Source organism: Hippopotamus amphibius, chromosome 15 (assembly GCF_030028045.1).
Source record: "Hippopotamus amphibius kiboko isolate mHipAmp2 chromosome 15, mHipAmp2.hap2, whole genome shotgun sequence".
NCBI lineage: Eukaryota > Metazoa > Chordata > Mammalia > Artiodactyla > Hippopotamidae > Hippopotamus > Hippopotamus amphibius.
In genome coordinates this window covers 41510647-41538312 of record NC_080200.1, presented here as the reverse complement: position 1 = coordinate 41538312, position 27666 = coordinate 41510647, and the positions used below count along the sequence as shown (strand labels likewise).

Below are 27666 nucleotides of genomic sequence, written 5' to 3'. Positions count from 1 at the left end.
ATTCATTCCTGCACGTAGGCCCACGCGCCTGCTCTCTCCTCTTTCTCTCTCAGAATGACACTTCTAGGTACTGCTTTGGGTACGGTTTTCTATTTACTTCAAGCTGTTTCTGGAGAAAGTGGCTATGCAGAGAATGGTGAGTCATTTCTAACTTTTCTTTAGGATTTCGGATGATCTCTAGCATCTGTTTCAGATTGCTCAGATTCTTAACAGACCAGAGTGGGGCACCTGGTTAGAAGGGAGTTGAGGGCTTACCACGAAGTCCATCGTTTTGTATGGACGGTGGCCTGGGGGCAACACTGTGAGTAGTTTGTAAAGGCTTAGAATTGTCAAGGGATGCACTTGACTCTCCCAGTGTGGGTCTTCCATGTTGGCTGGTGCCTCTGCTCTTACAAAAAGAACACCCATGGAGATGCAGTGGTTATGCTTGTTGGAGAATCTTCAAGGTAATTTTACCCTGTCAAGAAATGAAGCTCATTTTGTTTTGTTTAGCTTTTTAGGAGGTTCTGAAAGCTTCACTTTCAAGATAAAATAAGATCCAGGAACAACGCTTTGTCTGCGCTTACATTTGCTATATCCTTAGCATCTACTCCAGCATCTAGAACATAGTAGTCGTTTTTAAATATTTGAAAATTTCTTCAAAATACTTTAGTTTTGGTAGAGTCATGTGGTCTTCTTAGTGGATAACTGAACAGGGTTAAGATCTGAGTGAGTTCTCATTGAAATATATTTAACTGTCTCCATGTCCACAATTTTGTCATCATATAATGATTATCTTTGGGATCCTTAAAATACTTAGTACCTACAGGCAGATGTTGTCTACTTTGTAAATCCATTGTAATTATAACTGAACTGTACACAAAGGTGAAACAGTCCAGAGGAGCCACCTGGAAACTTGGACTACCAAGTTGTTCCTGAAAATTAAACGCTTTCACTTTAAGACTTAAAAAGTATTTGCCTACCAAACGCATCAGCCTAAAGACCCAGCGTGGATATCTTAAGTCATGTAATTACTAAGGATGGAAATCCCTAGAATATTTTCATTAAGGGAATTGTCAGAGGGTTGAAGTGTTTCACAGTGTGATCAGGAATGAATCACTTTGCGGGGGCTGATTATTTCACGGTAACTATTGTCTTGTGTCGAAACAGACAGATGCTTGGCAGGTAACACAGAAATCTTACTCTTTGGAGTATAGTATATCCCTTCTATTTCTCCCTGGTGGTCATATTATTTTGAAAAGAAGTTAACAATTTTAATTGAAAGCTGGGTTTTCACTTCAACTTTTTAAATTTCAGGGCTTTTTTAGGTTTGTAACCACCCATCCACTTGATTACATCAAAATACTTCCCAGTTTGAGGTGTCATGAATTCAAAATAATCCACTGCTGTTCGCTGAAAGATAAATTAGTTCTCTGGTAACCACAAGAGTGATCAAGAGAAGAAAGGGATCTTTTTAAAAATCCAAACCATTTATACGTTTAACCAGCTAAGCTCTCTCAGTAGGAAGACTTCTAAACCACATTGCCTTGTATAATACCTATTTCAAAAAACTTAATTTTTGTAGTAAGCATTTAAATATAATAGTTTAACTCACTGCTCAAAAGCTCTATGTAATTTCAAAACCATAGTCATAATAACACCTTTGACAGAGAACTCTTTTTCAAAGGAGCCCCAAAGGTTTCATGTATATTCTCAGAATTAGAATTCTTATTTTACCTTTTCATTACCTATTTCTCAAAAAGTGTGATAAAGTAGCTAACCCTTATTGAGTGCTTACTGTGTTCTAAGCAAAGTCTTTGTATACATTTATTCAGTGATTCCTCATAATAACATGAATTTAAATATCAAACTCTGAAGCTTAGAAAGGTCAAATAACCTGACAGAGGACCACAGCTACACAGTAGAATGGCCAGGATTTCAACCCACATCTGTCCAGCTCTTCACCACTGTGTACATGACTCTTAACTAAGTTTAAAGCAGGTATAACCTTCTGTTTATAAAATTCCATGCGATTTTGCCGGTTACTGAGGGGACTTTTCCTTGTTTACAAAGCAACTTTGCTTAGTAACACCTGCTAAAGAGCCAATGAGCTGTTTCTCAAAACATGGCCATTTTAATTGTATGACCTCTGCTTTTTTTTCTCTTTTATTGAAGTATATTTAATTTACAATGTTGTGTTGGTTTCAAGTGTACAGCAAAGTGATTCAGTTATATATAGGTATATATATATTCTTTTTCAGATTCTTTTCCATTGTAGATTATTACCAAGTATTGAGTAGAGTTCCCTGTGCTATACAGTAGATCCTTATTATTGACCTACGTTATATATAGTAGTGTGTATATGTTACTCCCAAACTCCTAATTTCTCTCTCCCCCACCTCCCATTATCCCCTTTGGTAACCATAAATTTGTTTTCTACATCTGTGAATCTATTTCTGTTTTGTAAATAAGTTCATTTGTATCATTTTTTAGATTCCACATATAAGCAATATCATATGATATTTGTCTTTCTCTGTCTGACTTGCTTAATCTCTAGGTCCATCTGTGTTGCTGCAAATGGCATTATTTCATTCTTTTTTATGGGGGAGTAATAGTCCATTGTATATACATACCACATCTTCTTTATTCATTCATCTGTCAGTGGACATGTAGGTTGCTTCCATGTCTTGGCTATTGTAAATGGCCACTGCTTTATATAATGTATAAGAATATACAGCAAACTCACTTTGCCAGATTGGATGGCTAAGGGGAATGGGACTGCTTTGTTCTGTTGATACCCGGCATCTGCTAGACTCTGCTCTCTCTGGCTTACATTGTATGCTGAAGAATTTTGGAGACAAAGCTGATCCAAAAATGTCTGAATCCAAATAGTAATGTAGGTTTTGTTGTACAGATTGGTGGAAGTTCCAGAGAAGAGAAAACATTAAGAGAGCATGAGTACTGCCATATAAGGGCACCATTCCATCAAGAAAGGTGCCAGCGATTAGAGGGCTAGATCTCACTCTACAAGATTAGAAACAAATATGTTTTGAAATGGGAGCCCTAAATGGTGGGCTGCCCCTCATTATTTAAAACTGTGGAAAAGAGGGCCATACCCTTCTGAAATTACATAAGGAGTCTTTGCTGGTGGCAGAATCGTGAGCCGGATGGATTCTAGGTATAGTCGGAAAGAGTGATGCACACAGCTCTTATCTAGATGTGGCTTTTCGAGATTTGTCGCTTTGACTGAACTGACATTTCTCTCAACTGGTTGATCCACTCACAACCAGCTTTACTAACTTCCCCATAGAACTAATGGGTTATTGAAGTAAAGAGGATGCTGTTTGTAATCCCATGGCTTTCGGGAAACTCAACTGGGATTTGATTTTTAGCATATTCTCTATCCTATTTAAAGCCCTAGAGCATCTATTTTCTAGTATCAATGGGCCAAAGTAGTTTCTAGGAAAAATGAACATTGAAGCAGTCACAGTTCACACTCAGCCTCTCTGAGAATGGCTTTGGGTACTCTGGATTTTCTCAGATTCCAGTTGGAATATATTTGCTGACATAGTTTTCTCTATTAAATATTGTAAAATAAACATACATAATGTCTATATAATCTTAGAGGCCTCAACGCAGCTTAAGAAATCAAACACTATCTCTGACAGACAATACTTTCCAAAAGTAATGGCCAAAAAATTCTGGTTCCCCACATACTTCCAGAATTTTGCTAATATCTGTAAAATACAATATCTCTAAAAGAAGGTTGTATAAGCGCAGAAGTAGTATCTATAAGATTTACAGGAAGGGCCACCATGTAATTTTAGTTAGCATGCCTATTTAGGCAAGGGAAAGCTACCCATTTAAAAAAGTGAACTTCTGAATACAAGATAGCTATCATCTTCTTTCATTCAAAAACAAATTCTTGAGAGGGAATAAATGAAGATTAGTAATAAAGCCCAAGGCTAGATTTACGTAGCACATACACAATAGCGATAAAGTTGAAATTATACAAACTAACAGAAGAAATTCCCATTTATATATAAAAAAAAGTGCGTGTTTAGTGTTTCATTCTAGACCTCTAATGCACTAACCCAATGTCAGAGATATTTAGAAAACTTTGAAGGCTATTTACTAATTGTGATGACTTTTTCTAGCAGAAAAAAACCTGTGCTCATTAGGTTTTGTTTTGGTTTTGTTAGTTTGTTTGAAATCCTATTTCTTGTCTTTGCCTTTGGGCTTTCCTTCTTTAGAGAATCATCACTCCTTCATGTCTGTCAAAGAAGGCTGCCATTTTATTAATGTCACTCCAGATTTCAAAAGGATGCACTTATTTGCTTTATTAACAGCATGGATTTGTTCCTTCCCAGGAGACTTTGATGACGCAGAACTGGATGACTACTCATTCTCGTGCTACAGTCAGCTGGAAGTGGACGGATCCCAGCACTTGCTGACCTGCGCATTTGACGACCCAGACATCAACAGCACTAATCTGGAATTTGAAATATGGTGAGGAAGGGTGACTTCAATGGGTGCTTAGAAGTCCTCTGTCTCTCTTTCGAATGCTGAGCAGCAACAGCTGCAAAGGAGAGAGTGTGGGGGCTGATGATCAAATATTAAAATTGAGTGAATTCCGAAAACTTCCTAGAATTCCTTGTCCTTCACCAAGAGCCTCAAGCAAAGAAACTCTCAGAAGTTTGTCTTTCAGGTCCTGCTGCTACAGCCAAATGACAGTATGGATGTTAGAGATCTCACATCCCTCCTGACTTCATGACAGAATTTAAATTCTGGTTCTCCGGGGACATTTGTCCCCCAAAAGCTCTTTGCCCTACAGGAGACAATCTAGCGTCTTCAAGTTGCACTCGAGGGCAGGTGCCCGGTTTCTAATCCCCACAGGAGCACTTACTAGCTTTTTAATCGAGAGTAAGTTGTATAACTTATCTATGCCTTTGTTTCTTCGCCTGTTAAATGAGATATACCACCTCATAGGGAGATGGGATGCTTAAATAATTTAATACTTTAATAATTTAAGCAGAAGATGTATCCAATATGTAATAAGTATTGCAAAAGAGGCATTAAGTCAAACCTCTATGAATCTAGACCTAACTGCCACCCCCTTGACACAGTTTGATTTCAGATGCTACTCTCGATACCAGTTTTCCAAAAATCCACGAGAATAAATTGGCTCTTGGTTTCATGGGGCCTCTGAGGAAAGGTAAAAAGAAAAGAATCTCTGTCTGGTTGGAAAGTTTGGTAAAGCACTCAGAGAGCTTTATCTTCTCCCTCTTCCACAAATCATCTCTTGTCACCAAGGGTTACTATCTCTGATGACTTGAAAAAAATACTCTACCATGAAATTCTGACTTGTGGCTATTTCCAAATTTATATCAGATGACCTAATTTTAATTAGTTGCCTAGTAAGGACAGTTAAGTCAAGATTCATCACCTGTAAAAGAGGGCTTCCTAAATTCCATCAACACTCAGCCAATCCCCCACAATATATAGTCAAGACAAGCCCTGGATCCCATGTCTTATGTTAATTCCCCGCATCTGTTCATGCAGTGCCTCCTGCTATGGTCATTGGATAAATATGACCTTGGACTTGAATTCCATAGTGTGTTCTCAGTCTGCCTCTGTCAGTTCACTTCTATAGCATGCTTTCCAGGAATAAAATATGTCAAGAGAAGAAGAACCTACAATGTCCAGAATCCGTGCAGCAACTAAACTCCACTAAGGTAGCCAAACAACTCATTCAAAAGATGCACTCATTTTTGTGGGCAAGCCCCCCACCCCGACACAGAGGTCTGCTTTGGGCTCTCCAGCCAGCAGGTGGTGAACTGCAGTGGTTTTACTTGGGGAGGCCTAGGCTGACCTTCTGTCCACTTTCATTCATAACGGTATTTGACCACTTCCTTGACCACTTGAACAAACTTGCCTGCTTCCTTTCACAAGTCTCTTGATTTGTCGTGTTATATTTTAACCTGTCCATAGCCTCCGTTTGGGTTTTTCAGCTGGGTTCAGATATTTCCGTTGGAAAGGGATTGTTTTAAGACACATTTTCAGTGTGAAAGAGTAAGTGTGAAACCTTTAGCAGGTTAAGGTGCTTCTGGAGAGCAGCCATTTTCGCAAAGGTATCCACACCTTGAGGGAGAGATTTGTGTAACTTGGGTTCAGAGCAGCAACGTAGCTCAAGTTAAAGCCACTTAAATAGAGTGTCATACTTGCTGCTTAGGTTGGGCTTCTTTTCCACAATGAAACTAGCTTTATTCGAGCTTTTTTTTTTTCCCCCTGTGAATATAAATTTATAAAGAAAGCAATTGTAAATCACTGAAAACTGTGAATTCTGCTGAAGTCATAAACACAGTGGGATTGTTGATAGAAACCAGGTGTTGTTTCCCAGAAGGCTCACCAGGGACCTTTTGCAACAAGCATTTGCCACCAGCCTGATCCAGTCGCCAGTCTCCCAGGCTTAGAAACCAATTACTAAGTGTTCAGTGTGCAGATGCATCTCTCAGGGATGGACTTGGATGAGCCAGAATCGCAGAGTGGGGTCACCAGCACTCCAGCTGACACCTTTACATGCATAGATGCATCTATCATAGTGACCCAGACACTCACCCCACACTCAGGTGTTTGCGGGGAAGAGGGACAGAGAGGGCCAGTAGGTTGTACATCAATATAAATCCACTCGCGTTGGGGGAACCTAGAAATTCTTCATTCACCACAACCCTAACCAGCTCTCACGTACCTGGAGTGACAAAGCAGAGGCTGGAAACAGGCAGGGAGGTTAGAATCCCAATATCGACGCTAGCTCTGTGACCCGGGGAGTCATTTAAGCTCTAATCCTCACAGCCACCTTGCACTGGAGTAGAAGGATTAGTGTCTGGCTTATGGCTGGTGGCTTAATTCTCTCAGTGTCGTCAGATTTTCATTAAAAATGTGATCCAAAAGTTCAATAAATATAGAAGCAAAGCAAAGGAAATTTGTTGGTTGATTTTAAGACCAGAGTTGATTCAGATCTCAAAGCGGTTAATTTTTCTAAATTTATTTGCCAGCATTTAAAAATCCAGGTATCTCTTTAAAAATCAGATTTGGTAATATTAGGCCCAGACAGCAAAACTCAGCTGAACAGAATTCTGATTGCTTCTACAGATGGGGAATTAAATCTCAGTCCTGAAGTTAGGCCCACTTTTCTCATTTTTATTACCCATGTGGACACCATAGGCATGTAAATTTGGGACCCTGCTTTTTAGGTGTTTGCGTAAGTTTCATAGTCAGCTCTCAGAAAGTAACTGTATTTCCTTTATTTCCACATTCTTGGGAGCACCGCAGTCACTCCCATGTACCGCCTACAGATACCACTTCAAATATGTCCTTTTTTTGTTTTCGTCAATTACCACCACCATCACAGGCTGCATCCTGCCAAGTCTACCCCATGTTCCTGACTTAACTAGCAACATTTGTCAAGTGTTTTTAATTTAGTCCTTTCTACAACAAACCATACTAACTTTCAAAGGTGTTTAATACTTTTGAGAAGATCCTTTTAGGGCCAAATGAGGAATAAAACCTACGGTTGTTTTTAGTATTCCCATGTAAATATCTGTTTGCATCAACAAAAGAAATGTATTTATTACACTAAACTGCCCGAGGTTGCAGGACATTTAAGAAGGTGTCGTTGGGTAAAGAATCAGGTGCTGTGGTCCCAAAGCAGTCTCTCCCTGTTTTCAGAACAAAGCAATTTGTGTGAGTGGCTTAGGTTTGATGTCCCTTGGGAAGGTCCTACAGGGCCAAATTTGCTAGCCTATACTACTACTTGGGTACCTGTAGTGATCGTTTCTTCCCGCCGAAATACCCTAGAACAGCTCTATCCAACAGATATACAATGCAATCCACAAATGTGTGAACAATATATGTAATTTAAACTTTTCTAGTAGCCACATTTAAAAAAAGGAAGTAGATGAAAACAAATTTTAATTATATTATATTTAATGTAATATCACCAAAATATTATCATTTCAGCATGTAATCAGTATGAACAAAAAATATTCATGAGCTATTTTACATTCTTTTGCATTCAACATCTTCAGAATCTGGTATTTCGTATTTAGAGCACATCTCAGTTTGGATGAGCCACACTTCAATATCCACACTTGGGGTCATGGCTGTTGTTGGCCAGTGTCATCCTAGAACATTCCTAATCTGAGCAACACACAGTTAGCAACCGAGTAAACTGTTTTAACTTCAGTGAATTGAAGCGGATTGGATTGAAATGAGTTGAGCCACTCATGAGGTTGAGGGGGAGGGGGGACTGAGTTTCCTCCAAAGCCAGGGTCAGTAGCACAAAGCAAGACTGCCTGTTCTAGACCACAGCTGTCTCTTAGTCTTCCGGCACAGCGTCCCCTCCACACAGGGCAGCTCCTAGAGCTCAGAAGCCTTGAAGGATGCCCAGGCTCACAAGACACCGTATAGCGAGCCTTCACTGTTGTTGCTCATGGCTCGCATTCCCTGAGAAGCAGGAAGGAACTAAGGATCTTCTTAAACGTCCAACAGTACCGGGACCTTGCTACATGCTAAAGACCTACAATTGAATATGCCACACATGCTTTACTTACAAATATATCCTAAACTCAAGGATCAAACCAAAAGCCATTTCCTTCTAATTCCTCCAAATCTCGTGTACCTAAAATTCAGAAATGGGATCCTGACCCAGTTCTCCTCTTTCGTCCTTACTCATCAAACCTTGACCATATTACTATCTTCAGAACTTTCCATCTGACACACTTCCCAAGTTTGTTCCCTGGTATCCATCTAGCTTACCTGAAAATTTTGCTTTTTATTTTTACTCTTCTCCAAATGGGAAAACCCATGTAGCCCAACAAGGGGCATTCTCTAGAAATTCCAACACACACACACACACACACACACACACACACACACACACACACACACACACACACACACACACACACCACACACACACTCTCAAAGCCAGAACAACTGGACACTCTAAATAAGATAACAGTTAACGAAAAAGCTATATGGTGAGGGGCCAGAAATTTTTAAGGAATGTCCCACAAACAATAAATATTTTTAGTCAATTAATAAACTTAAAATTTCTTCACCAGTCTTATGTTTTCATGACTGCAGGAGCTTAACCAGTAACTCAAAGACCACAGCAGCCCAAAGGTGAGAGGCTCTGCACCTAAAGTTGAGGTGTTCTCCTCAGAGTTTAACTCCATGCCCACCTCGCCTCAAGCCACACAGACATGTTCTTTCTGCTCAGAGTTCAGGAATGATCCTGGAAAGGGCTCACTCGGGCACATGCACAGAGAAGTGTACACGCATCCAATTCACCACAGAAAACCAACACACATTCCAGGTTGTAGGTAGTAAATGACCTTTTTGGAATGTACTCCCTATAACTTTTAAAAAATCTGATTAAGAAGAAGAATTCTCTTCATGGAAGCAAACTTTTTTTCTTCCACAATCCTCACTGACCCAACTATACCTTTTTTTGGGCTATTTGGTTGAATTGAAAGAGCATGTAGGAAAAACAAACTGGTAACCATGGTTATCACAGGAGATGTGAATTAAGTTGAAGGAAAGAAATGAGTAATTTTACTTTTACTCTGCGCTGTTTATTTTTACAGTGAGAATACACACTCTGCTTCACTTCCTTAATTTTTATGTGGTTTATTAGTTTAATTTCACTTTCTTTTTTGATCAGTGTCTTTGGGGGGTAAAGGTACAGGTAAAGGTACTATGGTAAAATGTACAGATATTACATGAGTTTTGAGAAACATCTGATACGTTGCCATTGCCTCAGTTGAGCTGTGGAACGTTTCTTTCACCCTAAAAGGATACCTCCTGTCCCCTTCCAGTCTCTCCTCATCTCCTGCGAGCAATCACAGTCCTGAAATCTATCACCCTTTGGTTTTGCTGGTTTCTGACAGTTCTTATAAATGAAATAGCACGCTGCTCACTCTTTTCTGCCTGACTTCTTTCACATAAGAAAATGTTTTTGAGATTTATCATATTGTTGCTTAGCTCATAGCTCATCTTTTCAATTGCTGAGTGCTAATTCCACTGTTCAGGTTATATCACAGATTTTTAAGCCTTTCTCCTCTTGATGGACTTTGAGTTTTTTTCAAGTTTGAGACTTTTCTTTTTTACAGTTACTGTTGACATTCTTGTACAAATCGGTTTGTTAATATACATTTTCATTTCTCTGAGGTAAAAACCTCAGAGTGGAGTTACTGTATCACAAGGTGGGTGTGTATTTAACTTTATAAGAAACTGCCCAACAAGTTTTGCAAAGTGGTTATACCATTCTACTCTCCTGCCAGCTATGTATGAGAGCTACGTGTGATTTCCAATATTTGGCTTTGAAATAGTATCTCATGATTTTATTTATATGTATCAAATAACAAATAATGTTGACCAGCTTTTCATGTACAGTTGGCCATTTATATGTCTTCTTTTGGCAAGTATCTGTTCAAGTCTTTTGTCTTTTTTCATTGAATTATTTGCCCTTTTATTATTGATGGGTGTGAATTCTTTATATGTTCTGGATACAATTCTGATGTTAGCTATATGTACAACAACTATTTTCTGCTAGTCTGTAGCTTGCCAGTTCATTTTATTAATGGCATATTTTAATAAGCAGGAGGTTTTCGTTTTAATGAAGCCCAATATATTTCATTTTTCTCTTTTATGTTTAGTGCTTTTTGTGTCATGACTATTTATGTCTACCCTCAAAGCTAGGAAGATATTATCTTATGTTTTCTTCTAAACAGTTCATAGTTTTAGCCTCTGTATTTAGAGCTATACTCCATATCCAATTAATTTTTGTGAGATTGAGCCTCGTATTTTCCACACATTTGCCCAGTTGTCCCAGGACAATTTGCTGAAGAGATTTATTTCCATTGAATTGATTGGGTGCATGTTTTTAAAATCAATTAACCCCTTATATGTATGAGACTATTTCTGAAAACTATATTTTCCATCGATCAATATTTCTATCCTTGTGCCAGTGCTAAACTGTCTTGACTATCATAACTTTACAGTAAGTTCGAATTCAAGTTCTCCGAGTCCTCCATGTTTGTGCCACTTTTTTTTCAGTGTTATTTTGGCTGTTTCTGAGTTCTTTGTGTTTCCACATAAATTTTAGAATCAGCTTGTCGATTTTTTTTTAAATCTTGCTGAGATTTTGATTAAAATTACATATACCAATTTGGGGGAAATTTCCGTCTTTTCAGCATTGAATTTGCTAATCCTTGAATGTAGGTCTCTATTTAGATCTCCTTTAATAGCTCTCATATTTTGTAATTTCCACTGCAAAGGCCTTAAACATCTTTTATTAATTTTGTTTCTAAGTGTTTTATGTTTTCATTGCTATCATAAATGGAGCTGTTATTTTTTAAATTTATTTTCCGATTTTGGACACGTCTATAAAATGTAATTGACTTTTGTATACTGATCTAGATGAATGCGCTATATTAGTTCCTGCAATTGTGTTGGAGAATCTTTACAGTTTTCCATGTGAACAAACACGTCTGCAAGTAAAGAAAGTCTCATTTTCTTTCTTTCCAAACTGGTGCTTTTTACTTGATTCTTTTGCCTTGTGCACTGGCTAGAACCTCCAGTATAATGGTGAATAAAAATGCTGAAAATAGATATTCCTGCCTTATCCTTATGTTAGGAGAAAACTGTTCACTAGTTCATTGTTAAGTGTGTTTTTAACTATAGACTTTTTGTAAATGCCCTTTATCAGGTTGAGGAAGTGTCTGCTGAGAGTTTTATCATAAATGGATGTTGAATTTTGTCATCTGCTTTTTCTACATCACTTGAGATGATCAGATTATGTATGTCTTTTATGCTGTTCATGTGGTGAATTGTATTGCTTGATCTTTGATTGTTGAACCTACCTTGATTCCCTGCAATGCATCCTACTTTGTCATTGTGTGTTACATCAGTGTATTAACATTTTCTCGAGGAACAATAATTTGTGAATTTCTTTTCTGTAATATTTTTGCCAGCTTTTGGTACCAGATTTGAGCTAACTTCATAAAATAAGTTGAGATAGGTTCATTTCTCCTCTGTTTTCTGAAAGAATTTATGTAAGATTGGCATTATTTCATGTATATGTATGTGATAGAATTCATCAGCTTTATCTGGGCATAAGGTCTTCTTTGTAGGAAAGCTTGTTAATAATAAATTTAACTTATTTGAAAGGAATAGAACTATTGAAACATTCAATTTCTACCTTATTTTCACTTTCGGTTACTATCTCTTTTTAGATTACTCTAAGTGTTGCGACATTCAACCATTTCTTATCAGAGTTTACTAAGAATGTATAATTTCATGTAAAATATAAGAAACTTGCAACAATAGAGCTGTACTTAGCACATTCTATCCTTTGTACTACTGTCATATATTTTATATCTACATATGTTGTTAATGCCACAATAATGTTACAGTATTTGCTTCAATCTTTATCTTTAAAGAATTTAAGAGAAGAAGATACATAGGGGCTTTTATATTTATTTTGGTACACCTAATTGCTTCCTGTAGAGCTGAAATTCTGCCTAGTATTATTTACCTTTGGTCTAAAGAACTTCCTAAAACAAATTATCTCAATTTGTATATAGCTGGAAATATCCTTATTTCACCTTCATTATTGAAGAATATTTTGTACTGTAAGGATTCAAAGTGGACATTTTTTCCCCTTCCAGAATTCTAAATATATGATTCCAATGTCTTCCGGTTCACATAATTTCTATGAGAAGTGAGCTTTCAAGATTTCTTATTTGCCTTTGCCTTTCAGCCATTTGACTGTGATGTGCCTACGTGTGGTTTCCTTGTATTTATCCTGCTTGGATTGGCTGAGTTTTTTAAACCTAAAAGTTGATATTTTTTGCTACATTTGGGAAATTTGGGAACACTATTTCTTTAAATATTTTTTCAGCCGAATTCTTTCTTTTTGTTCTGGAACTCTAATTGCGTATTTATTTATCCCCCTGATATTGTCCCACAGGTCAGCAAGATTTTCTTTCTGTTGTTTCAGACTGAATAATTTTTATTGATCTGTCTTCAGCTTCACCAACCCTTTCTTCTTCCATCTTCTATCTGCTATTAAATCCACCCCATACATTCAGTATATTTTTAAAAATTTTAAACTTGTACTTGTCAGTTACAGTATTTTCATTTTGTTCTCTTTTATAGCTTCCACTTCTCCACTAAGATTATACATTTATTCAATAATTATGATCATATCTTTTTGTTTAGCCCTTGAACATACTGACAAAAACTGCTGAAAAGTTCTTTTCTGCTAGTTCCAACATCTTGGTCATCTTAGGGTCAATTTACATTGACTGCTTTTTCTCTTGACTGTGTGTCACATTTTTCTTTTTCTGCTCTTTTGTTATAGTTTTGAATGTAGGAAGGACACTATTGATAATAGGGTGGTTTGTTTATTTATTTATATATTTATTTAATTCTGATAACTTCCTCTGGCAAGTGTTAATTTTAACTCTGTTATTCAGTTAACTCAGCTGGATTAATCTCCAAATTCTTCTTTTGAGGCAGCACCAAAAACATCTATTTCGTTCTTTCTAGACCCATCTAGCTATGGCCGTGGTTCCCTTGGAATTTCCTCCACATCTGTACAATTAAGGAGACATATAATACTTTAAGCAGAGTTTATATACAGACTTGGTGTCTTCTATCTCTAAAGCTTCCTCATGTCTAGGCTTGTCCCCCTTCAAAATACCCAGCCACTCAGGCCACCCAAAACTCTGTCCTCTAACTTCTCAAGGCAGTAAAACTGTGGCCTTCTACTAGATTCTAGATGCCTATCACAATGTGACCTGAGAAGTGCTCTGAGATAAAACAAAACAAACAATATAGAAACAAGGATCTAATCCATCCTTTTCTAAAGAATTAAATTCCCCTTCGTTTCTGCCTGCTTTTAGTTTTTCTCTGGTGCTTTTAAATAGTATTTTCAAAAATATCTCATTCAAAGTTTACAGTAGTTATATGTTGAGGGTTAGTGTGATACAAGCTCCTCTGGCATCGCTGGGATGAAAACATCCTTTTTTTTAAATAGGAATTTTTTTAAAGAGTACAATTTGGAGCTTTTGATGTAGTTGCATAGGAGGCAACATTCTCTCTTCTTCAGTTTCCTGAAAGCCGGATCGTAATTGGAAATAGGAGGTCACAGAAGTGACCGAATTCAATTCTTAGAGCATTTAATCTAAGGAGCATGGGGAGAAGGGTTGATTTTAAAATCTGTTGACGAGTTAAAAGTGACATTAGCTTGTGGCTTTTCCTCCAGTTTGTTAAATGATGTTCAGTTTCAGGTACCTCCTTTGTTATTTCATTTCATCATCACAATTATCTTGGTTCCCTTTCAATTTTAATGTTATACCATTTCTGATGACTGTAGAGTGATAGGGAATAAACTACTCAATGTAAAAACCAAAAAAAAAAAAATGGAACTCAGCCAAAATTACCTATGAAAATTCCCAAATTACCCATTAAGTGTACATGGTTTTATGTATATAATCATTTAGACTATTTTATTATTCACTTTAACCCTTTTTTGGTCAGTATTTCTTTACAGGCTTTATTTTTTTCAATTTATTCCTGCAGACATCAAAAAAAGAAATTACCTTCCCATCTAAACAAAGTATTTATCTTCTAATAATCAATTACTAAATGATAAGAATTTCCATTATTTTCATGAACATGCTTTGACTATTTCAGATTCAACTGCATCTAATGACCGAGTAAATCAGTGCTGATTATAATGGGAACAAAAAGCTATTTTATTTTAATGCTTTCTCTCTTGAACATGCATCTACCCTACAGACAAATTTAAAGTCCCACAACTGAAATGTAGATGTGATGCTATTCCTTCTGTACAGAAACTCCTACTTGAATTAAGACAAATTCCTTTTTTGTTTCTACAGTGGGGCCCTTTTGGAAGTAGATTGCCTGAGTTTTAATAAACTGCAAGAGATGTATTTCATCAAGACAAAGAAATTCTTACTGATTGGAGACAGTAAAATATGTGTGAAGCTTGGAAGAAAAAACATGACTTGCAAAAAAATGAACATAGTCAAGATAGGTAAGAAGTTGTATATGGTGGTGTGTTGCCATTTTTCAGATATCTGAAGACAGATGTCTGTGTGTGAACTTTCTGTATGTTAAAGTAGACAAATCATGAAAACTGTTTACAATAGAAAATATCAAGTTCTCTAATGCATGTAATTTTTTAAGAGAAATGAAAGTTTGAAGCTATGCTCTTGATTCTTACTGTGAGAGAACTCTGAGGATCTTCCAACTCAGCTATGAAAAAGGGTGATTGGCACTTACAGGCTGCAGGAAGGGTCCATCTGTGTGAAGTGTCTGACTGGAACTGGGCCTCCTGTTTCTCACCCACATGTGTTTTCTCCTCTTCACCTTACATTTTCCTGAATTCCTGGTAATTGTCTTCCCACATACCTACTTGTGAGTGTGTTTAGCAAAATCATCAAGTTATTTTTAAAAGTAAATATGCCTTCTGTGTTAGAATCCTCCAGAGGGCACAGAGCCAATAGGATGGATAGATGATAGATAGATAGTTAGATAGATAGATAGATGATAGATAGATAGATGATAGATAGATAGATAGATAGATAGATAGATAGATAGATAGATAGATGATAGATAGATAGATGATAGATAGATAGAGGAGAAAAAGATTTATTTTAAAGAATTGACTATTCTGATTGTAGGGGCTGGCAAGTCTGAAATCTGTAGGGCGAGCCTGAAGGCTAGAAATTCAGGTAGGAGTGGATATTGTGGTCTTCAGTTGAAATTCCAGAGGGCAGACCAAGCAGTCTGGAAACTCAAGTGCCGTTTCTATGTTGCATTCTTAAGACAGAATTGCTTCTTCTTCAGGAAATCTCAATCTTTGCTTTTAAGCTCTTCATCTGATTAAATGTGGGCCTTACCCACATTTTAGAGGGTAATCTGTTTTACTCAAAGTCTATTGATTTAAATGTTAGTCATGTCTTTAAAAAGAATACCTTTAGATTAGCGTTTAGCCAAACAACTGGGCACCATAGCCTGGCCAAGTTGACATGTGAAATTACCATCACACCTTCTTAGGAGACATTATTGAGGAGTGATGCATAGTCAAATCTGATTTGGCCTAGAATATATGATTACACTTGGCCAAAAATGTGATAATTATTATGTTACAAATAAAATTACAATTTGAATTGATACATTTATCTATATGTTTCCCTTGGTTCTATATAATATCCATATACACAATAATGTGAATCAGTAAATCCATTTGATTATCTGGTTATAAGTCAGTATTAATTGACAGTTCACCATTCGGTTACCAAGAAAATAAATCAAAACAATCAGAAAGATTGGGAATATAGACACAAAAAATTTTCCCATTTCTTTCAGATTTATGACCCTGAGATGAATAAGGTTCTTTTTCAGAACCTCAGAGATACCCTGGAAGAAGGGAATGTCTAAGCCATTTATGATATATCAGCACAATGGAATCCTAACTTCTTGTATTCATTCTACCTATGGAGATTGACAAGTGAGACAATATATGTAGGGAGAAAACTGTTCAAAGCGATTGAAGCGGTGCATTCTTCTGCCGGTTTTAAATACTATGGCTCTGTTTCTCCCTCTTCTCAAACCTCTCCCTTAACCCCCCTAAAAGAAAATTAAAGGTAAGAGAGCAATACTCATCATCAGAGACGACAAAGAAATTTGGAATCTGGTCTCAGCTTCGTACCACTAAGACGGTAAAGGGTGAAAGCAGACGTTCCATGTGTGAACAGTCATCTTGCAGAAGAGCAGAGGTAGAGTAGCAAAGCAACATTAGGCACAACCACTGTGAGTGAGTGCCTAGGGTGGGTGGCACGACGGGGCATCTCTGAGTATGGGTTTTGGTCATCTGGAGACAAGGATGTGGATGGATGTTCAGTTTGTGCACAGGGCACTATATCTAAAAGTTCACCGTTTACATTGCAAGTGTGTATTCACTTGGAGAGCAGGCAGAGGGCAGAGATTCTCAGTCCTGTGACAGAGTCCTGGAGCCCCAGGGGAGAGTCCCTTCTTACAGTAACCCACACCAGCACCCAGGGCCCACAAGCATCTTAGAGCGTGAACATGTGAACGCTCAGGACACACCCACAGGCTTCCGGTGACACCTGCCCCTCAGGCTCCCCCAGATCTCATATGCCCAGTGCTCTTAGAGGTCCACATTCTGTACCACCCAGCGGAGGGCAAACCTGATCGACTGCCTCCTCTGAGGGGCGGGGGAGAGACAGGGTGTGCACCACTGGCAGCACGGGTCTGCAAAGGAGTGGTGTGAGCAGCTCAGGGCTTTGAAAAGCATACCTGGGCAAGCAGGATGAGCGGTGTTAGAGACGTGTCTCCCAGTAGCATCATCTTCCCGTTCCTAATGTGACATTTCATTAACAGAACTCTCATTTAACTAAATTGAAATTGGGTGCTTCTGATTAAACCCCAGGACCAGAGCTCCCCTGCAGCTAACTGCTCCCTCATTTACTCCTCCTTCTGTAGGTGCGGGCCCCCAGTAAGGCTGGAGGGGCAGCCTCCTGTCTCCCCCCTTTTCTTGTCAGGGTAAATTCATAAAATAGTTCAGGTTGTGCCAAGAATAAATTAACTTTTTAGAATGTTGCTTGAGGAATGAACACTTTTTCTAATTTGCTCCAACACACCACTGGGACTAGAATCAGACCTGTGTGGGGAGAGCCAGTGGGAGAGGGCTGACTATAGGGAAAAAAAGCTACATGAAGGAGAGCGAGTTCATTTATCATTTTTTCCTTAGATTCTGATATAAGCGATATCATATATTTGTCTTTCTCTGTCTGACTCACTTCAGTTAGTATGATAATCTCTAGGTCCATCCGTGTTGCTGTAAATGGCATTATTTCACTCTTTTTAATGGCTGAGTGGCATTCCATTGTATATATGCACCACATCTTCTTTATCCATTCACCTGTCAATGGACATTTAGGTTGCTTCCATGTCTTGGCTGTTGTAAATAGTGTTGCTGTGAACATTGGGGTGCATGCATCCTTTCAAACCATGTTTTTCTCTGGATAGATGTCCAGGAGTGGGATTGCTGGATCATATTGTAGGTCTATTTTTAGTTTTTTAAGGACCTTCCATATTGTTCCCCATACAAATGAATGTATTTACAAAAGAGAAACAGACTCACAGAATGAACTTAGAGAATGAACTTATGGTTACCATGGAGGGAGGGTGGGGAGAGGGATAGCTTGGGAGTTTGGGATGGACATTTACACTCTGCTATATTTAAAATAGATAACCACCAAGGACCTACTGTAAAAAAAAAAAACTAATAAATAAAATTTTTTAAAAATAAATAAATGAAGGAGAACAAGACTCAGAATCAGACAGAATTGCATTTAGATCCTATTAACTCATCCTACAGGGACCTGAACTTAGCTAATTAACCTCTCAGACTCAATTTCTTCTTCAGTATAGTGGTGATGAGTGATCGTTGATGCAAGATGTCATAAGTAAAGTGCTTGGCACTTAGTAGGTATATAATCAACATTAGTCTGTTCTTCGCTTAATTCTTCCATTATTGAGAGGCCTTGGGAGATGAGGATGGGCAAAGAATTCAATGCCAGAGGTTTTGCTGAGAATGTGAATCTTAATCCTTTCCTTGAATGGCAGGGACGAACTGGCTTGGCTGGTGTTAAAGGGTTGACAGTCTTCTCTGTTGGTCTGTTTCTCTACACCCACTGTCTTTCCTCCTGCTTCCTTTTGAGGTATCTTCCCTTTCTATAGTGCCTCAAAGGGTAAAAAAGGGTCATCTTCCCCTTGTACAAGAAATCCAAGGGTAAAGAAAGAACCACTTCCTCTTTTTCAGTACCTCTGGGGAAATCAAAGCAGGAGACCCTTAGGCAGCCACCACTATGAGCAAGAGATCATGACAAAGGGGCCAAATTTTACCACATGAGCTCATTTCACTGGGTCAGCAAGTCAGTCTTAAAGCCCAGCTCACATAGGCCAGAATCCAGCTCAGTCCACTGAGTGAAATTGTGAGGAACACACATTTGCTCATTAATAACAGGTTTAGGTTAGATTTTAACCTATATATCCCCCAATCTCTGTCTGAGGTCAGCCATGCACACAAGTGGCTGCCCCATCCCTAGACAACTAACTTCCCAGGCTTTAGTGAAAGAGCCGCAAAGAGGCCAAGAAGCCCCAAAGTCAAGCGTGGGAGATGGCCTGACACACCTGTGCTCCCAGGATTTCAATACCTTTCTCGGGGTTTGTTCTGCCTGAAATAATGCCTCCCTCCCACAGCATTTCATATATGGTGCCTGTGATCCCAGGCAGGTAGGCAGGAGGAAGAAGCCAGAGAGGAGTTTAGAGCTAATACAGACGAGACTGAAGGAGCGGCAGCCTGCAGTCACACCAGAAGCTACGAGCCAGGGCCAGGATGCAGACCCCCAGCTTCCATGTAGCTGAGATCAGGTGTCAGGCCCCCAGTTTTATGGATGTAATGAAGACTCAAAGTTCAAATAGTCCCACTTTGCAGCTAGTTAGTAACGCGCTCTCTAGTACTCCAAAGGGGAAGAGAATGTGTTTTCATGTAAAATTAGCAGTAACTACTGTAACCAATAAGCCCTAAAACATATATCTCCAACACCATAAGTTTATTTCTTGCTCATGTAAGAACCAAAACGGGTGTTTCTAACCTGTGGGTGGTGCTCCTTCAAGCAACATTCAGGCCTCCTCCTTCCCTGTGGCTCCACTCTCTTCAACATATGATTCCAAGTGGCAGAAGGGGCCCGAGCATGGAGTCACACGTGTGGGGTTTCTGAGCCAGGATGGGAGGTGGTGCACATCACTTCTGCCCACATCCTTCACAGACCACACCCACCTGCAAAGGAGGCTGGGAAATGTAGTCAGTCTTCGAACCAGGAAGAAGAAGAAATGGTTTTTACTGACCCAGAAAAGGAATGGGATTTTCAGAGTAGATGAACTTTAAAAATGATAATTATTTCCTTGACTGCCCTATAGAATGACCTCATTTCTTTTTCTGTTTCAGTTAAACCTGAGGCTCCTTTTGACATACGAGTCGTCTATCGCAAGGGAGCAAATGACTTTGTGGTGACATTTAATACATCGCACTTACAAAAGAAGTATGTGAAAGAATTAATGCATGAGGTAGCCTACCGTCAGGAAAAAAATGAAAATGATTGGATGGTATGTAGGTCAACTACATTTATACATTATAAAACTTATGAAGATGTATATAAAAAAATCTCAGTAAATGAGTTATATGTATAGATTAAGATAAATATATAAAACTATAAAATAGAAACTTCTTAATGCTATGTATTTTATAGTCTTGGAAGTACATTTACCTGGGGAGGGTCCCTAGCAATTTTGTGTTCAAAATGTGCCTTTTACTAAAAGAAGCTCCCCAAAGTGTAAGAAGTTTAGGCCTCGCAAAACCTGGATATTCTCTGGCCCATTCTTGTCCTACTCTCATTTTCTTTCTTGACCTATTTTTTGTCTTTATGATGTTTCTAAATGAAGTAGTTAGACTAACCATTATAGATTTAGACCAAATCCATCCTCCTTATCTGGGGGCCTGAAAAAGAATCCCATTGAGTGCAATTCTCACAGGCAAATTAGGCAAAACAAAAAAACAAAAAAAACCCACCAAGTTGGTTTATTGGAGTTGTGGGAACAGCCTGAAGAAAGTAGGAAAGGAGGTGAAATATGTTCCTTCATTTTTTTTTAAGCCTAAATTCTTCAATCCTTGAAGTAACTGCTTCATTTTCACCCTTCATAATCTGGAGGGTTATTGAGACTCCACGAGTTGCTGCAGTTGGAATGGTCTGGCTGTCCCACAATCTGTTTTGGAGGGAAAATGGGAGAAAATTAGAATGTCTCAGGGTTTCAGGTTCCCCTGAAGTCACTGGCTTAACTTTCGTCCTTTTTGTACCACACGAACACAAAACAGATAACAGTTGCTTTCTCAAGGGACAAAGAGCTCCTACTTATCGAGACTACTCTCTCTTCTCAGTCCACACCCAGTCTTGTGTGTTTGCAATTTGCTGCCGTATGCAACTTACATAAGTGTAATGCCCACCCCAAACCTCCTTCTCCCTCCTCCCATTCCCACTGACAGACAGGCAGACAGACAGACACACACACATATACACACACTAGCAGGCTCCCTTGATCCTGCCCTCTCCCAGTCTTTATCTGAAAATTGCATCAGTGGAAAAGCAGAGAAAGGAAGGATTTTGAATAAATGGTACCAGGACAATCAGTTAACTGGGAAAAATTGTTTAATGCTTAACTTGCTCCATACAATAAAAAATTAAAATTTCTTTTTTTTTAAGAAAAATATGTAAAAATGAAACTCTAAACAGGCTAAAAACTTTACACTTATGTAATCTTAGAAGAACATTCTAAACATAAAAGCAGTAAAAGAAAGCAAAAGATGGAGCTATGTGACTACGTAAAAATAAATGTTTGTAAATATCAGCACACACAACAGTCAAAATCATAAGGCAAGTTAGAAATTAGGCTTAAATTACCACACACACGACTGACAGATGGTTAATATTCTTGAAATACAAAGAGACCTTATGAATCATTAGGAAAAGGACAGATATGACAATAGAAAAATTAGCAAGAAAGTTGGAACTCTCTCACAAAATAGGGAATATATAATTTCAATAAATATAAAAAGCTAATAATCCAATAAGTCTCAATGTAAATAACAATGGGTATTACTTTTTACCCATCAAATTAATAGAGCACTTTTTCCTCTTAAGGATAACACACATCGTTGGAGACCCTGTGTCTCTATACTGCTCTTTATGATATAGAATGATATCTTTCCAGAGGGAAATGATTCTTGCTCACTAACTTTACCATTCTTTTTCATCTCTCCTTGGGATATAAATGGGAGAGAAGGGAAAATAAGAGATTGGAGTATGGAAAGGAAGGTGGGCGCCTGGGAGTGATTTACACCCTCCCTGAGTGGGAGAGCCCAACTCGCCTGAATAAAGATAAAGACCCACTGTATCACGGCCCTCCTTGCGCACCCACAGCATCATTTGTGAGCTCATACACTCGGCCCCAATCCTACTGCCAACCCCTCCACGTCAGAGCTCCTTTTTCTAACAAAATATGAGAGAACTCGAGAGAGTGCCCACATGACTAAAGACGCTCAACTTGAAATAATTTGGGAGATGTGGGCACTGCCTCTTTTTCCATCTTGAAAATGTAGTGGTCTTTTTTTGCTCTTCAGCACGTGAATTTATCCAGTACAAAGCTGGTGCTCCTACAGAGAAAGCTACAACCCAATGCGATGTATGAGGTTAAAGTTCGGTCTATCCCTAACACCAACTATTTTGAAGGCTTCTGGAGTGAATGGAGTCCAAGTTTCCACTTCAGAACTCCAGAGACCAATGGCCCAGGTGAGAAGGGACTGGAGTCTGTTCCCTTCATAGTGCTTTGCATGTCAAAGTCTGTGAGTGACAGTGAGAGCCAGAGAGATAAAACGAACCCACAAGTTAGGATTCCTGGGAGGGTGTTCTCACACTTTCTTTGAAAAATGACCCGCCATCTTTGTCCCTTTTGTGAGGAATGTAGAAGGGGTGGGGCTAGGGCTCTTAGTTACTAATCAGCTACTGTCCTGGGCACTCCTGGGAGCCACTAGTTTTGAACAAAATCCCTACCCACTAACTCTAGTTTACCAATTTACACTGAGATCCCAATGGCCCCTCTAGGGAATAACGTTGCAGATGGCAGATGGGTAGGCTGGTGTGGCTTTCCCATGCCTTCTTTTCTAGAATAATGAAGATATCCTGGGGGTCTAGGAACTGAGAACAGCCAGAAGAACCAAAGAGCACAGCTCAGGCATCTCAATGGGGACCCGGAGCGCCCCAGATATACCTTCCCTTTGGGGGATGTGCAGAACAGCTCTGCTACACCAGCCTCCCATCCTTTCCCTAGGAATTCCTGAGACTGCAGGTTACAGCATCCTCTCATCATCCCTCTGCTCGGCTTCTTTCTCTTGGTGGTGGGAGTCAGGCAGGGAGTACTGCTATCTTTAATGCTAGGTCACTTCTAAATTCCAAGTGACAGATGTTCTGGACCTGGTCACCTAAGTCAGTGCTGAAACGGTGTACAAGCTCCTATGTCCTTGTCTTTTGAAGTAAGAGGATAACTCAAGAGTTGATGATTGGGAAAGGTGAAGATGTAGAAACGAAGACTAGCTGTTAGGCTGGGGAACTGGTAACAATTTATAGATTATAAATCCACCACGTAGCAGAATCACATCAACTCACAGTTCCCTGAGAGATGCAGATAAAGGCCTGGCCCACATTCCTATGTTGTTTTTAAGAGGAAGCAGACGCCTACCAGATGAAACTGCTGACCACAAGAACATAGACCCTAGACTGGTTTGAACCAGACAGTGGATGATGCTGGCTCCCTGCTACCTCACCTCCAACCAATCAGAAGAATGTCCACAAGCTGACCACGCCCTGCTCCTTGAACACGCCGCACTCCTCACTACCCCCTCCAGCGCGGGTCACATAGTCTTGAGAGCATTAGGGCGCTGCAGCCCCCTTTGCCTGGCAAAGCCATTAAAGCTACTCTTCTCTATTTCACCCGAAACTCTGTCTCCGCATTTCTATTCGGCACCGGTGAACAGGGGCCGAGTGTCAGCAACAGTGCCACTTACTGAAGCCCAAATTCCCCCATTAAAGCTAGTATATCACCCTGTTTACTGAAAAGCAACTTTCAAGAAATAATAAACGGGCCCAAGTTATTAAATCAGCTCAGAGCATCCTGAAAGTCTCCCCCACGGCACGCTTAACGATTGCTAACCAAGATCTATCCTTGCCTTCCAGAGGAGACGGATCCTGTTTTACTAATTATCAGCATTCTGAGTTTCTTCTCGGTGGCTCTGATGGTCATTCTGGCCTGCGTGTTGTGGAAAAAGAGGTGAATTTCTTTAGCTCATCAAGAGACTGGTTATGTGGGATTCCAGACAGTCAGATCTCTAGTCCTGTTAACGGAGGAGACAACCACAAAGGAGAATGGGGCATTCCCGGAATTACTGTGCCAATATCCTTCCTCATCCTCAGGCACTGGTTAATTACCATAGTTAATTTCACAAGAGTTAAAAATATATAAACTGAATGTAGGGCAAACCCTCCTCCCAAACCTTTCCACCAAAGCGTCCTAAAGGGGTAAGAGCCATCCCACCAGAACGCCTGGGCAGCCGGAGGCACCCATGGGACATGCAGAATGTTTCTGAAGTCCAAGCTTTCAGCACACAAATTCATGGGACTTTTGCATTCTACCCCACGATATGGCCAGTCTTGTTTCATCATTTAGACACACATCAGTTGAGTTATTCATGTTTTAGGACGATGCCCTCAGCACAGGGTCACGTGACCTCAAGATACTCCAGTTTGGAAAGCACTACCCTAAAGCGATTTCCCTGTGTAACTTAGAAAACATGTCTCACTTCCACCAAAATCAAAGCAGAGCCGTCGCTACCAATGAAGAGAAAAGCAAGATGACAACACCTATTTGGGGGAGTAGGTGAGCAGATCAGGTTTTAGTTTCATAGCTACACCATTGCCAAGCCTTATTATTCCTCTTCCCCAGGGCCGCTTGCCAGGGGTGTGTTATTGTTGTCTGGTTCACAGAGTGGATCACTGACAGCAGTCTCTGGTCCAACCCCTCCATGGATAGGTGGGACCCTGAGGCCCAGGTCACTCGTCCAAGATCACCCACCTAGTTGTGGCAGAGCCAAGGCTAAAAATCTGCTCCTCTGACGGCTGGCTCAGAATCAGTGGGAAGATCTATTGTGCTGGCTCCCTCCATCATTCATTTCATCTTCAGTGTTCTCTTATTTCAGAATTAAGCCTATTGTATGGCCCAGTCTCCCTGATCATAAGAAGACTCTGGAACAACTATGCAAGAAACCAAAAAAAGTGAGTGCTTCTGGTGCTTCTATCACTATGTCAGAGGCATCCCAGTAGCCAAGAATGATATTGCAGGATGAGGAACAGCTGAAGCTCGAGGGTTGGTCTTTTGTGCATCACGTGTACTGGGCTCCCTCATGAGATGCCAACTGCAGGTTCCCGGAGGTGGGAAACTGAAATGAGGTACAAGTCTCAGAATTTCCCAGGCTTCCCCAGGGGTGGAGGGCATGGCCAGTGGTCACTTCAGAGCCTGAAGTGTCACAGCACCTCCAGAGGCAGAGAGTCAGCTAGAATACGTGGGTAATTCTCTGACATTCCCTGGTAAACCCCTGTCGGGAAGTTCTTTAGCTCTTTTCCTGAAAGGAACATTTACTGATGTGTCTTTCTGGTGCAGCCTTAACCCCTTCTCTTTTTTGGTACAGAATTTGAATGTGAGCTTCAATCCGGAAAGCTTCCTGGACTGCCAGATTCACAAGGTGGACGGCATTCAAGCTAGAGACGAAGCAGAAGGCTTTCTGCAAGACCCGCTGCCTCCACAGCTAGAGGAGTCTGAGAAGCAGAGGCTCGGAGGGGGTATGCAGGGCCCCAACTGGCCCTCCGAGCCTGCAGGCATCCCCCAGAAAACTTTCAGAGGAGAGTCACCATTCAGATGCCTGGTTGGGAATGCCAGTGTGTGCAGTGCCCCTGGGCTCCCCTTCTCCAGGTCCCCAGACTGCAGGGAAGGTGGCAAGAACGGGCCTCTCGTGTACCAAGACCTGCTGCTTGGCCCTGGAACTACGAATAGCACCCTGCCCCCTCCATTTCCGTTCCAACCCAGCATCCTGACGTTGAACCCTGCTGCCCAGGGGCAGCCCATCCTCACTTCCCTGGGATCAAGTCAAGAAGAAGCCTATGTCACCATGTCCAGCTTCTACCAAAACCAGTGAATTGTAAGAAACCCAAGACCAGAACCATCGTGATGAACGAAGATAACTGAGTCCCACTCTCGCTCACAACACAAGGAAGACAAAGTGACTGCAGCCCTTCAACACAGTCCACAGGATTCTGAAACAGCACTTCGACCATGCCTCCCTGCTTCGGTGGCAGGAGACAGGGGCTTTCTGCTTCAGGCAGCACAATGATTCATTTATTTCAGAAAGGAAAAAGAAGCAGTAAAGAGTGAAAGAAAGGGTGGAGGAGAAGATGGGGGTGGGGAGGACAGAAAGGGGGCAAGAGAATAGAGACGGAAAGGAGAATTAGAATGATAGACACCATTATCAGGACTTAGTGTGTACACAATGGCATGCTACGTGCTCTACACATCTTGTCTCACTGCATCCTCAAAATAATCCTGGGAGGCGGGTGCAATTAGTAGTATTCTCTGTGTTACAGAGGATGAAACTGACTCAAATTAACTTGTCCATGTTCCCCACTCAGCAAGGAGTAGAATCAAGATTTGGTGCCCAGGAGTCTAACTGCGTCTCCTTTAAGTCATGTGCCTTTCTCGTAACAAGGAACTGTCTCACCCTCGAGTGCCAAACCTCACTTAGAACAGGGTGACCGTATAATGTATTGTCCAAACTGGGTCACTTCTGCAAGCAAAAGGGGGAGTTATAAATAATCAGTCCGGGACAAGTGTAAACCGGGAATGTCCCAGGCAAATGGGGACCTACGGTCACCAAAACTAAAAAGCTACAAGGAAGACGGGGGCGGGGGGGGGGATAGTCTCATGATGTGTGAAGCCCCATGACCAGGCATGTCTACAAAACGTGGAGAAGGCAAGACAGAGCCACAAAGCCCATTTTATTCCATTTTTCTGAAAAAGTGCTCAGGGGAGAACCAAGGAGAAGCCTGGAATTCCTATAGTGCGTTACCAAGAGCGTGATCCTCTTGCCCCTCCCACCCAACAGCATATCCACTGATGACGGAAGAACCAGTTATCGACTCAGACACGGGTGCATCCAAGCCATGACCCAGGGAACAGTCCTTCTATGTGTGTAGAAACTCCCCAACCCAAATGCATCTGCTGTCCCAATTTCTACTGCCATGAGTGCGGCCACAAACTTCAGGGAGAAGGAATTCCAAGCCCATGCAGTGAGGGAGCGGACCGTGGCCACGTTCTTGAAGATATTGAGAACATCTGACACATGTCCTCTTGCATTGCTTGGTCCAGATAAATTTTTAAAGTCTGTCTTAAGCCACATCAAGGCAGCGCAGCCGTCTTAGCTCAGGGGAGTGCAGCTGATCGCTCTCCGCAGATCCCCAGACCACCCCCACCCACACTAGCCATCCCCACCCCCCACCCTGGGTGTAAACAGACCAAGAAGGACCTCGGTCCAAGACCGATGTTGTTGTTTGGGAGTTGTCCTCATTGCTGTTGTTTATGTTTTGCATTTTTTCTTTGTTCTGTTTTTTAGTTTGTTTGGGGGGAGACGACGTGTTTTTCTTTTTTTTTTTTTTTTTAAATTTTCTTGTTGGTTTTATTTTGTGATATCTGCGAAGGGAGTTTTAAATAGTGGACTAATAGACCTTATCTGTTGACTTAGAGGCCTAATGATAGTCAGAGCAGCTGAGTGCTGTACCTTCCAGTCCTTTTCTCTAAATCAGTAGTAATGACCGTAGTCCCCTAATCCCTTAGATTTGCTCAGTGCTT

General features: G+C 40.3%; 1 protein-coding gene across 2 annotated transcripts; it reads left to right on the top strand.

The window, feature by feature from the left end:
* Positions 1-27302, top strand: IL7R (interleukin 7 receptor). 2 transcript variants are annotated; one of them, XM_057709230.1, is made up of 8 exons: positions 1-136; positions 4350-4488; positions 14952-15109; positions 20114-20271; positions 22340-22508; positions 23949-24042; positions 24968-25043; positions 25457-27302. In XM_057709230.1, the coding sequence occupies exons 1-8, from the start codon at positions 55-57 to the stop codon at positions 25958-25960; spliced, it is 1380 nt and encodes a 459-aa protein (XP_057565213.1). In that variant the 5' UTR covers positions 1-54; the 3' UTR covers positions 25961-27302. The 2 variants fall into 2 exon arrangements, with proteins under 2 accessions (XP_057565213.1, XP_057565214.1); XM_057709231.1 differs by lacking the exons at positions 23949-24042; positions 25457-27302 and having other exon boundaries at positions 10-136; positions 22340-22524; positions 24975-25047.
* The last annotated feature ends 364 nt before the right edge of the window (positions 27303-27666 follow it).

What these genes read in the sequence shown, in the direction of transcription:
- IL7R (XM_057709230.1), top strand. Translation starts at nt 55, where the DNA reads ATGACACTTCTAGGTACTGCTTTGGGTACGGTTTTCTATTTACTTCAA. An exon ending in AATGAACATAGTCAAGATAG is followed by an intron (nt 15,110 to 20,113) that starts GTAAGAAGTTGT and finishes TTTCTGTTTCAG; the next exon opens with TTAAACCTGAGGCTCCTTTT. An exon ending in TCCAGAGACCAATGGCCCAG is followed by an intron (nt 22,509 to 23,948) that starts GTGAGAAGGGAC and finishes CTTGCCTTCCAG; the next exon opens with AGGAGACGGATCCTGTTTTA.